This window comes from Helianthus annuus, chromosome 1 (genome assembly GCF_002127325.2).
Source record: "Helianthus annuus cultivar XRQ/B chromosome 1, HanXRQr2.0-SUNRISE, whole genome shotgun sequence".
NCBI lineage: Eukaryota > Viridiplantae > Streptophyta > Magnoliopsida > Asterales > Asteraceae > Helianthus > Helianthus annuus.
In genome coordinates, this window is record NC_035433.2 from 54925562 (window position 1) to 54938821 (window position 13260).

The 13260-nt window shown below is 35.1% G+C and overlaps 1 protein-coding gene across 1 annotated transcript; it reads right to left on the minus strand.

Annotated features, from left to right (window-relative positions):
* Nucleotides 1-10064: 10064 nt before the first annotated feature.
* On the minus strand, nt 10065-11709 carry LOC110885418 (transcription factor ORG2). The gene is made up of 3 exons (XM_022133115.2): nt 11374-11709; nt 10629-11000; nt 10065-10516 (listed from the first exon to the last, which is right to left on the minus strand). The coding sequence occupies exons 1-3, from the start codon at nt 11698-11700 to the stop codon at nt 10451-10453; spliced, it is 765 nt and encodes a 254-aa protein (XP_021988807.1). The 5' UTR covers nt 11701-11709; the 3' UTR covers nt 10065-10450.
* Between the last annotated feature and the right edge of the window lie 1551 nt (nt 11710-13260).

A 13260-nucleotide genomic window follows, 5' to 3' on the forward strand; every position in this document is an offset into this window, starting at 1 on the left:
TTTTTCAGCATTTAGTTAGTTTTTATTTTTCTTAGTTTAAAACATTTTTCTCACTTTTTGATTTGATTAGACGTTGAGGATAAACCGGTATTAAAAGCTCTTGTGTCCTTGGACGACCTCGGTATCTTACCAACACTATACTACGTCCACGATGGGTGCACTTGCCCATATGTGTGTTTAGTGTTAGTGAATATCGTGTTTTTATAAATTTAAAACTTGGCTAAAAGTGTAAAAAGGGCTTAAATATACATCTAAATTATATATACACTGACATGCATCAAATGTATTTTGCGATTGAAAGAAGATATGAATGATTGATGATTTTAGAGGGGTGAATCGAATAAAATTCATTTACAACTATCAGACGTATAATAAATCGTAAAAAACAAATATGTTTCCTAAAATCTCTACTAAAACAGTTAACACATGATCTCCTTCTTTAATTAAACTTTGATTGAAATTACCCTGCTATCCTTAATCTCAAATATTAAGCAAAGACACATGTGATCACAAGTCCTCTTCTTGTGATCCAAAGTATCGATTATTCTTTCGGTGAGGAACTCCAACCCTAGCGGTAAAGAATGGCAAGAGGTGACGACAAAGAAGAAAAGAGGCAACAATCATCTGGAAGAGAACAATAAGAGATTAGATCTAACGAAGTTTTACGTGGCAAATATTCCGGAGAGATGCTCCGGTGATGATCTTAGGCGATTTATTGAGGGTTTTGGGCTGATAGAGGGTATCTACATGGTAAGGAAACGAAATAAGATGGGTCAGAGATTTGCTTTTGTCACTTTTGCTAAGGTGAAGGATAAGTTTGAACTTGAATCAAAGCTACGTAACATTAAGGTTGGGGAAAACAAACTTTTTATTAGCCTTGCCAAATTTGTAGATGGTGAATTTGTGGCTGTGGATAATAAGAGGGTTCAGAGGAATGGGCATACCAATGACAAACCAAAAGAAAACATACAATAGCATCACGAAGTACGACTGCCTTCGGAGCAGGAAGTTTCGGATTCTGGTATTGGTTCTTCATTCAGGGACATTCTAACTAAGAATCTTCCAATCAAGAATGTTGATACGATCGAGTTAGCACCAAACATTAATGCGTTTTCCCAAAGGCATGACGTTGCGGTTGTCGGTAGAGTTCTTGATTTTCAGAAGTTAATCTCATTGAAACGCTGGTTAAATCAAAAGGATTTTCAGAAGGTTCATATCAAATATATTGGAGGAACGTCGGTTTTATTGATTTTTGATGATATTGAAAGTGCAAAATCTTTTGTAGGCAATGATTCAGTTTGGAAGGAAAGTTTCTTGAATGTTAACGTATGGAAAGGTCAAATGTTGGCGTATGAACGGATCGCATGGATCAAGATCTATGGAGTCCCTCTGAACCTAGCGATCAATCCGGTGTTTAATGTAATTGCAGGAAGAATTGGGAATGTTGTTCAGCCGGCAGACGTATCAGAAGTTGATGACGATTTTTCCTTTGTTTGTATCGGCATCTTAAGTGGTGAAGGTAGCCGAATTAAAAGATCTTTGTCACTCAAATGGCAAGATAAGACGATTCAGGTTTGGATCGAGGAGGAGTCACGAGAATGGGTACCGGATTTCCTGTTAGAAGAGATCGAAGATGTTGTTCGTGAAGGATCGGAAAATAGTATGGATGAGGATAATGTGGAAGAGCCCAAGAATCAAAACTCCGATGAAGATGCGGCAACGGCAGAGATGGATCTGATTGGTAATGTCCATAAGGAAAGTCATGCAAATAAGGTTACTAATGATGAGGGCATTCATGACATTAATGGTGCAAGTCAACACATTAATGTTGGTGATTATTCTCTTGGGAAGGAAAATACGATTAATAATAATAATAAAGATAGTTTTTATTATTATTCTTTTGGTAATACTAAAGTGGGTGAGAAGATTGGGCTCAAAAAATTCAAAAGATTGGACAGGAAGGGGAGGGCCCAATCTAAATCTCCACAAGATAAAGTCAGGCCAAATAAGAGGGCTAGAAGTGGGGATCCATTTGGATTAAACCCATTGTTGGGTATTGTGGAGTCTAATACTATCCCATCACAAACAGCAAATTCGGAAGCTTCTGTGGAAAACGTACGGGTGGAGAATTCTAGTGGAGTTGATGTGAACCAATATGAGAACTTTTGTACTCCTGATTTGAACGAAAGGTTGCAAACTGATACCCCTCAACAATCGATTCAAAATGAAGAAGAGCTAAGAATTGAAGAAGATATTACGAATACAGTTGAACTGGGTACCGTACTAGGCGCTGAAAATATTCGGGAATTCAGAGATCAGGTACAATTGTCGATTATTAATGATGGATTTCAATCGGTTATCTCATGAATTTTGTAACTTTAAATGTAAGAGGGTTGGGTGTTCAAGCTAAAAAATCATGGTTTAGGGGTATAAGGTTAGAACAGCAAATCGGATGTGTTTTGTTCCAAGAAACTTTTTGTGCAAATGTTAGTGTTAAATAGCTTGAGGGTTTTTGGGGTATAGGTTGTTTTGAATATGCTGTTGTAGATCCTACTGAGAGATCTGGTGGTTTGATAACGATGTGGAACACTTCTATTTTCTAGTTACACCCAATAATTAGCAACAGGAATTTTCTGTTGTGCTCTGGTTGTATTAAGGGTAGTGGGGAGGCCATAAATATTATTAATGTGTATGCACCACAGGGTGATGTGGATAAACGGATTTTATGGTCGCAATTGGTTAATGTCATTAGAGGCAGTAATGGTTTGTGGATTGTGGGAGGGGATTTTAATTCGGTTCGGAACGAGCACGAGCGAAGGAATTTTGTGTTCAACTCAGCTGCTTCTAGGGAGTTTAATGATTTTATTGAAGATGCGGGTTTGCAAGAGTTGTTACTTAGAGGGAGGAAGTTCACATTCTCTGTAGGTAATAAACTAAGTCGGATTGACAGATTTTTAGTTTGTTGGGATTTTTTTGCAGATGGTCGGCGGTTGAATATAGAGTGCTTCCAAAGGGTCTTCCAGATCATTGTCCGGTGGTGCTCAAGACGTTTTCTTCTAATTTTGGCCCGAAACCCTTCCGTTTTTTTTAATTCATGGTTAGACAGGGACGATTTTGAGGAAGTTATTATGAAGGCAAATAACGACTTTCAAGGTTATGGGCTACCAGATCTAAAGATGGTTCAAAAGTTTAAATTCTTTCGTAGCCGCATAAATGATTGGAAGAGAACAACTAAAAATAAAGAATTGGAAGAAAACATGATTCTTAAAGACGAAATGGATGCTTTAGACACGACTAGAGATGAGAGGGACTTAACGGAAGAAGAAAGTTGGATATGGGAAGAGGCGCGCAGACGCGCAAAGGAACTTGAGGATCTTAAGAATAAAGACATTCAAAAAAATCAAGATGTAAATAGGTTGCAGACGGAGACGATAATACGAAATATTTCCATGGGTTGATCAATAAAAGGAAGGCTTCGAATACCATCCCGGGGTTGAAGATTAATGGGATTAGAACGAAACCTTCTAAGGTTAAAAAAGAAGTGTATCGTTTTTTCAAAAACAAATATGTGGAGGATATGATGACGAGACCAAAATTAAAATATCATAACCTTAAAATAATGTCTCAATGTGATGCGGATTTCTTGATAGCCCCGTTTTCTGAAAATGAAGTCAAGGAAGCAGTGTTTGGGTGTGGGAGTGACAAGGCGCCGGGTCCAGATAGTTTTAATTTTAAATTCATTAAAAAATTCTGGAACATTTAGCGGCTGACTTCATGATTATTGTGAACGATTTCTTTGAGACGGGTACCATAAATCGTGGAGTGGGTTCTGATTTCATTACACTGATACCGAAATCTTCGACTCCTTCCGGGTTAGGTGATTATCGTCCCATAACGCTTATTGGTGTAATAAGTAAGGTTATCTCTAAGTTGCTTGCGAACAGAATGAGAAAGGTAATGGGAAGTATTATTTCGGAAACGCAATCCGCGCTTTTTAGTGGTAGATTTATTTTAGATGGTCCGATGATAATCAATGAAATTATTGCTTGGGCAAAACATATGAAGAAGGAGATGTTCATTTTTAAAATAGATTTTCAAAAGGCGTATGATAATGTTCACTGGGACTTTCTTCTTGATGTTTTGCGGCAATTGGGATTTCCAAGTCGTTGGTGTTTATGGGTGGAGGGCATTCTTCGATCAAACAGGGTGTCGGTTCTTGTAAATGGCGCGCCAATTTTGAGTTTGATTGCAAGAAAGGTATTCGTCAAGGTGACCTGTTATCGCCTTTCCTGTTCATTATTGTTATGGAGGCTTTCTCTAGTATTTTCAGAAAAGCGAAAGAGATTGGTGCGTTTAATGGTATTCATCTTCAAAACGGTGGTCTTGAGGTAAATCATCTCCTGTATGCAGATGATGCGATGATTTTGGGAGATTGGTCGACTATTAATTTTAATAATTTGAAACGAATCTTGAGAATTTTCTTTCTCTGTTCGGGTCTTAGAATTAATATTAATAAGTCGATTCTTTATAGTTTTGGGGTAAATTCGGAGGACATTAACATGATGGCCGAAAGTTTAGGGTGTAAGGCGGGTTGCACTCCGTTTGTGTATTTGGGGATTAAAGTGGGCGCAAACATGAATAGAATTTCAAATTGGCAGCCGGTAAAAGACATATTTCAGGCTCGGTTATCCAGGTGGAAATCTCATGTTCTTTCTATTGGCGGAAGATTAACTCTTGTCAGGTCGGTTCTTGAGAGCTTACCTTGTTATTACTTCTCCTTATATAAAGCCCCAAAAAAGGTTATTTCAGATTTAGAAGCTCTTATGAAGAAGTTCTTGTGGGGAAATGTTGATGCGATAAAAAAACTACACTGGGTGGGTTGGGACAAGGTGACCATTCCGATAGATAAAGGGGGCTTGGGAGTAAATCGGCTGGAAATTTCGAACCAAAGTTTATTGTTAAAATGGCTTTGGCGATATAGGTGTGAAAGTGAGGTTTTATGGAAGAAAGTCATTGACTCGATCCACTTGACAGCTCGTTCGTGGGATATTTATCCTTGCCAGAGAAGATTCAAAGGGGCATGGTTGAATATTGTCAAGTTGGGTGGTCTTACAAAGGTAGCGAATATTGGTTTTAATTCGCTTATCCGAGCTGATTTGGGAGAAGGAAATACGATAAGGTTCTGGTTGGATCCATGGATTTATGATAAACCATTGAAAGTGCGTTTTCCTAATATCTATCGTCTAGAAGCCAATAAACAATGTAAGGTGTCGGATCGTGTGTTGGCGATCGGAGGTGCTAGTAATTTTGTGTGGCGTTGGAGACATGATCCGACATCTTTCGATGAAACTATGGAATTGACGGATTGTTTTAGTTTGCTCGAGGCGGTGAAACTTTCCTTTAAGAAAGATTCATGGTCGTGGCACGGTACCGGTTCTAAATTTTGAGTGGCGAATGTCAAATCTTGGATTTCATCTACCGAAGGAACAAACACAGCGGCTCTTTTTGATTGGTGTCAATGGATCCCGAAGAAGTGCAACATCTTTATGTGGCGAGCGAGACTTGAAAGATTACTGACAAAAGAAGCTTTGGTCAAGAGGAATATTCAAGTGGGAAGTAATACGTGCATATTTTGCGAAGACAGAGAAGAGATAGCTGAGCATCTATTCACAGGTTGTTTATTTTCGACTATTCTCTGGCAGGCAATCGCCAAATGGTGTAGATTTCCAGTTTTATATGTTTGTGATTTGAAGGATCTTACAAGTATGTACACGAATTTGCGGCTCAACTTGACAACAAAGAACATGGTTCACGGCTTGATAATTATCGGATGTTGGAGAATTTGGAAAGCTCGTAATGATCGCATCTTCAACAACAAGAACACAAAGATTGATGAGGTCATTTCGGATGTTAAAATTTACGGTTATTTGTGGTATAACAATAGGAATAGAAATACAAAGTGTAGTTGGGAAGATTGATGTAATTGTAACGTGATGTAAGTTTTTGGTTCGTCTTGGTCCTCGCCTTGGGGATCTAGCGTTCTTTGTTTTAATGAAGTTTATCTTTAAAAAAAAAAAGACACATATATTCCTTCTTACCTTTCTCACTTTTTACAGATCTTTAATCTGTTATTCAATAATATTATAAAATTAGTAATTAAAACACCATCCAAACAAATTGTCAATAATATTCAAATATATAACAATGTAGAGAATGTAACAATTAGATCGGAATGGTCAATATTAATATTTCTAATACTTATTTTGAATATATTAATGACATTACTCTAGGATGATACATTCAAGTGGAGCGTGTGTCATGCACAAGGTTTAAGCAAGCATCGTATTCATGACTCGGATAACTCTTATGCAAGTTTAGAATGGCATGTGGGTGTCAACATGTTAGACTAAGGCAACCACACTTTTCTTCCAGACATGTTATTATATTGTTGCCATTTGTTTATTACAAGTTGATGTCACATTTATTTATTACATTAGCTGTTTTAAGCTTTCAACTATGAGATCAATGATTTAATTATTTTTACCTTGTTCTTAACTTTTTGCTATTAGAAAATATGTCTTCTTTAAAAATGAACATTTGTATGGATTCGTCTATTGAGTTAATTAAAGGGAATTCTATTGGCACACCAGCCAATCTATTAGCATACTTTGCGTTTTCAATACAGGTCGTATAGTTCTATATGTGTTGTATCGGTTCAAAAGTCAAAAGTCAAATCTGTGTGTGTCAGTTCTTGTCTGGCAGCTGACTGGACCAATACGGGTCATATAGGCCTATACAGGTCATATTGCTTTGTTTTTTTTACAAACTTTTGTATACATTTAATCATAGTTTTAACAAAGTTTAATAAAAGAATTCTTTTATTTTTAAACAAAAAAACATTTTTAAAACTTTATCATGTATACCCACTGAATTCTCAAAAAAACAAGGGGTTAATTGATAAATCAGGTGGTCTATACGACCCCTATAAACCCCTGATTTATCAATTAACCCCTTGTTTTTTTTTTAGAATTCAGGGGGTCTATAGGACCCATATAGGCCAATACGACCAAATATTAGCCTACTAACGACCCTGTTTTGACCTATACGATGCGTATAGGGGTAAATTTTCATAATTTTAGGTTTTGCTTACTCGGTGCGTATACAGGCCGTATTTTGACGTGTTTTGTCATTACATGTCGTTTTATGAAGTATATGCTCTATACGTGTCTTATCGGTGACGTTCAGTTCCGTGTGGTATTGTATTCTATGATTACATGTAATTTTGTTTGGAATCCACTTGTACACTAACGTGTCGTGTTGTATGTATACATGTCGTACGGTATCATTCTTGACGTATTTTGTCGTTAAATGTTGTATTATGATGTATATTGTCAATATGTTTGGTATTATCTCATATATTGTCCGTACGGTTCGTCTCGGTGACGCTCGGTATTATCACGTTTATTGTTTGTAAGTTTTGTATTAGGGTGTAGATGGTATATACGTGTCGTGTTATCACGTATTATGGCATAGTATGTCTCTACTTGTCGTATTGTTCCGTATTATGGTGTATTATGTCTATATACGATGTCGTATTTTAGTGTATATTGTCGGTTACTTTACGTGTTGTATCCATTAAACAAACAAAAAACACTTTAAATACATTATACAAATAAAATACCTTTAAAATTACAAATTAACCTATACGGGACCTTTACTATATCTATATATGCTCATACGGGACCTATACTTCACCTGTACTATACTATATTGTACATGGTATTCTTAAAAAAAATTAACGAAGTTTTTATTTAAAAAAAAATATTTTTTAAAAACTTTGTTTAAACCATAAAAAAAATTGTAAAAAAAACCCCCAACCAATACGACACGTATAGACCTACATTGTACATGGTTTTTTTACAGTTGTTTAAATTTAATCATAGTTTTAACAAAGTTTAATGAAAGAATTCTTTTATTTTTTTTTAAACAAAAAACATTTTTAAAACTTTATCATCTAGACCCCTGAATTCTAAAAAAACAAGGGGTTAATTGATAAACTAGGGGGTCTATACGACCCGTATAGACCCCCTGACTTATCAATTAACCCCTTGTTTTTTTTTGAGAATTCAGGGGGTCTATACGACCTGTATAGGCCTATATGACACGTATAGGTCCAGTCAAATAGACAAAATCTGACACATCAATCTTTATTGAAAATTAAAAAAACAATATGATCCGTATAGACCTATACGGCCCGTATTAAAGGTGTCGATTTAAGAGTTCAGGTGTGCCAATCATACGACACTTGAGTTAATATAGATGAGTGACGATCCCTAGTTAGATTACTAGTTAGATTATTTGTTATTATAAATTCATCAAGGCGAATTAGAAACCACATAATTTCTCCTCAATATAAATTTTTGTTTATGACAATATTCAGAGGAGACTGATAATCCATTTTTGACTCAGTGAACTTTTTTTTATCTCTAAATCGAACACGACATAACATGAAATTTTACTTTTAAGTTAAGTTAGAAACAAAAAAAAAGCTTCCCAAGTATAAATCCTTTTGTATAGAATTCAAATTCCAAGATAAAACCATAGAGTTACACACGTACGACTATTCCTTGGTTTTACACATGAACCATTAACAAAGACCAAGTTTATTTACAAGTTGCAAGAAAAGTTTCATGTATCTTGTCCTCAGTCTACTAAATAATTCTTTATGCATTTCAACTTTCTATTCTTGGTTGAGAAGTTACTTGTATGACTAGCATGAAAATAAAAAGGAGAAGTTACTTGTATGACTAGCAAGAAAACAAAGAGGACTACTAAATTATAGTTTACTCACTAGCATTAATAGCATGTTCACGGTGATAACATATTTTGTATTAGAGGATTGCTTATGCTTATCATTTTCTCAACAAATTTACAAGTATCAAATATGCACATGAAAAATAACAAAGGAAGACTCACAACCTACAATGAGAATAACCTTGATTGCGAACATGGCCTAGGACATTATGAAGGTGTTAAGTCAAGGGCAATCAAAGTGTTAAGATTATAAAGAAATATTTAAAATTGCTATCAAAATGTTACATACACAGACATCTAAGCCATCCAATAACGTACTATAAGAAAACAAAGTAATTATTTCATTTATTTGCCTTTAATTTTAAGAGTTAGTGTGTGTCTATAACATTGGTCCTATTGTTACTATTGGTACTTCAATTGAAGGGTCATTGGTTCTTTATGGTAGTAGGTCCTAGGGTAGCCAGTCATTTGGAGCTAAATGCACCATTCGTCTAGGTTGCTTTAGCGAGATCCTAGCTATAAGGTACAACATCAGTTAGTTGTGAGAATCCTTGATTAGGTGAAGGGAATTTAATACCAGGATAATACACCTTTCTCTCATCTAAATTCAATTTTATTTACATTAGATTCAATATTTGTTTTAGGCATTTGAACCTCATCATTGAAAGCAACATATTCAATATCGACAAGGCTCACTATTGGGAGCTGCACATCGTGTCTTGTGGACGATACTTAATTCTTATTGTATGTTACATATGCAATTGGTGCGCTTGCCTTTGGATAATATCATATTTTTTATAAATTTAAAACCTGACTCTCAGACTATGTGTTTTTAAAACCATTTCATGCACACCAACAATAAGCAAAAGGTTGTTTGGTATTAACTCACTCTCATTGATCTATAAGCTTAGAACAAGATTTTGATATTTACTCGTATTCGGTAATAACTAGTTTGATTTAAAGTTTAACAATCCCTTCGGTCTAAATTAGATAGTCTATTGGTCAATAAATAAAACTAGTTACATAGATCACACGATTATAAGTCTTTTGTCATATTCTTTATCTATCTTAACTGTTTCTCTTTATTTTCATGTGTGAGCCAATGTTTTCAATGTCAGACTAGTCATTTACTGGTCGGATGCATTGAACGATCCCAAGAACCTTATGAAAAAAGAGAATTAAAAGTATAAAAATCAATATGTTTTTGTTATCAATATGGACCGGATTAAATTATACCAGACATCTCAAAATACACAAATTTCCACACATATATTATCATTTATCACAACTATAATAGTTGATAATTGCAATTTAACTCACGTTATGCCTAATCAGGCTTCTAGACACGGTTCGGTCTGATGTGGTTTTAAAACGTTTGTGCAACAACTTCAACATGTTTGAAAATGCATTTAACAGTCCTTTCTTAATTAAAAACACTTCATGTGTATATTAAGCATGTATACATGGGATCATGTAACAATGAAAAAATGCTAGGCAATTTCCTACGGTTGGTACCCATGGATGCTGGTATGTATGTACAAATGGACCAATTTTACTGCGATGATTCTGAGTGCGAAGGATGTTAGAAACTAAAAGGCCTGTTGATTACTTGACAGATAATTCTATGTTCATATAATCATTGGCTGAAAGCAATGAGCGTCTCCTTCAACTTTTCAGCCTCTATTTTGTTATCCCCTTGCACCTGTTAAACACAATAAAAAACTATAAATATTTCCATAAACATGTTAATCTAACTATGTTGTTTGCCTGTCTAGATTAGTAATAGATTCTGAGACAGAAGATTATATATGTACCTGAAGATGCAAAGTGCTTAATAACATCCTTTCCCCTAAACATTTGTCACATGTTGCATTTTTCAAAACAAGCCCATATTCTTCATGCTCTAGGTACTCCAAAACCTTAGACAATGAGTTAATCTCCGTATTCCCGCTCATATGATCACTTGATGAAATCAGGTGAATGACAACTTCTTTGTCATCCAAAATGTTCACGGAAACATTAGCACTTTGTTTCTTGATGCCAAGATGCTCTTTCCTTGTATTATCCATTGATGTTGAACACGACGACAATTGTACTTTTTTACGTTTTAGTATCTCCACTTCCTTTTGTAATTCCGGTATGTATTTTAGCGCACGCGACACTGTTCCTGGTATACTTACTTTTTTCTGTTGGAAAATGGAATTAAATGACTTTAGTTCATCCAGAAACTAAATAAAATACTATAATTTGGGGAAACATAAATAATTAAATTCAAATGCTAATCATATGTGCAAGCCTTTCTTTTGTTCTATTATACGACTTATAGTAGTTAGAGAACTCAAAAGAGAATTATATTCACTATAGTATAGTTCCAATTTTGTATGAATCAAATAATAATCAGTGTATATATTTGGATTATAATCAAAATATATGCGTGTTTAACTTAAACAACCATGATCAAAATAGTGTAAGATGATTAAATATATTAAAAGTCATAAGCTTATGAGATTTTCATGTAATGATCAAAAGGGTTTGCAAATAGCTATAAATAATTCCTACCTTTTGATCACTTGAAATGGGTAGCAATGAACGAAGAAACGCATACAACTCGTTAACCCTCTTACGCCGGTCTCTTTCACTTGCATTATGATTGATCTTCTTTTCCACCTTTATATTGTCTCCACTACCACAATTTGCAGCTCCTCCAGAAGAAGTGGAATATTCCGGTGCCGATTTATGGTTAATTTGATCATGTACATGAAAATCAAGAAGTGAACTATATGAGTTTGCTTCATTGCAATCATATGGAAGATTGTTGGCAATGAGCTGATCCTCCATGGGCCATCCATAGGTAGCTGAAAACAATGGAGGGGATAGTGCTAGCATCTTTTACTTCTATGTTATTTTAGGAATGATTCTTGTTGGTGGTTTGATAAGAAAGGGAAGATGATAAGCTAGTGTATTTATATATGGTTCATCTATGCATACCCACTTGCATTATAAAATTTTGTTGATAAGTTCCAAACTATTTAAAAACTGAATTATTATATAATGACAGAAAAAGGAATAATTTTTCAGATTAGGAGATAAATATTGTCAACTAACATGTGCATGTCACTTAGCTAGTTGAGAGGACCGAATATTCGTTTTAACAACAAATACACAATTAATGAAAAATAACGTTTAATAACCCATTATTTCTAGCTCGTTAAAAGAAAAATGTGAGTGAAAAGAATGGAAAATAGGTATATCAAGAAAGGAAAAGAAAACTTCCGTTCAAAAAAAAAAAAAAACAGATGTATCAAGACCATCACTTTAGCCACTGATCACCTATGAGTAGGGGTGTAAACGAACCGAACGAACACGAACAAGGCATTGTTCGTGTTCGTTCGTTAAGGAAATAAACGTGTTCACGAACGGTTCATGAACACTTACCGAACGAGATTTTATGTTCGTGTTCGTTCATTAAGGAAATGAGCGTGTTCGCGAACGGTTCACGAACACAAACGAACACAAATAAATTTGGCGATCGCGACGAAGGATAAAGAAGATGGCCCAGAGAGTAGCACTCGAACTTGAATCCCTTATTGTGGAACGAAGGTCGATCGTATTCACGGATATAAATAATGAGAAATGAAAGGGAAATGATGCATAAACAAGGTGAAAGTGGGTTTCCTAGTAATTGTTAGGGAAATAAAATAAATAAAAGTTTAATATAAAAAGTACAAATAAAATAAAAGAAAGTACAAAGATCTTCAATTAAAACACAAACATATGAACATAAACGAACGCAAATCAACGAATGTTCACGAACACGTTCACGAACACCTTACCGAACGTTCACGGACACAATCGAACGAACGAGACCTCTGTTCATGTTCGTTCATTTAACTAATCGAACGAAATTTCTTGTTCATGTTCGTTCGTTTATTAAATGAACGAACATAAACGAACTTCCCGCCGAACGGTTCATGAACTGTTCGCTGAACGTTCGGTTCGTTTACAGCCCTACCTATGAGATTTTATTTGTACAAGTAAACTTTGGTGCACTGATTTCGATACTGTGATACACCATAACATTTTTTTTTGTGTCACATTCTTGTGTTTCATATTCAAATTCATTTTTGTATCACGTTTTGTGCGTTATTGATGTAGTGAGTAGTACGATAATGAAGATCAAACACGTTGATTCTGTGAATGCCCGTGTCGTTCTTCCCCAACCCCAAAATTCAACCCAAAGGGCTCGGAATTTGAAGTGAAAAACTGTTTTTCTCAAAATTCAATTCTGATTCATCAAATGATTAGGGCAATACATAAATAGAGACAGAAATTCGAAACGGGCCTAAAAAAGACAACGGCCCAAACACAAGCCCAAAAACAAAATGCCCAAAATACTTGAAAAAACATAAAAATGGAAAAAACTAATAGAAATAAGCGTTTTTTCGG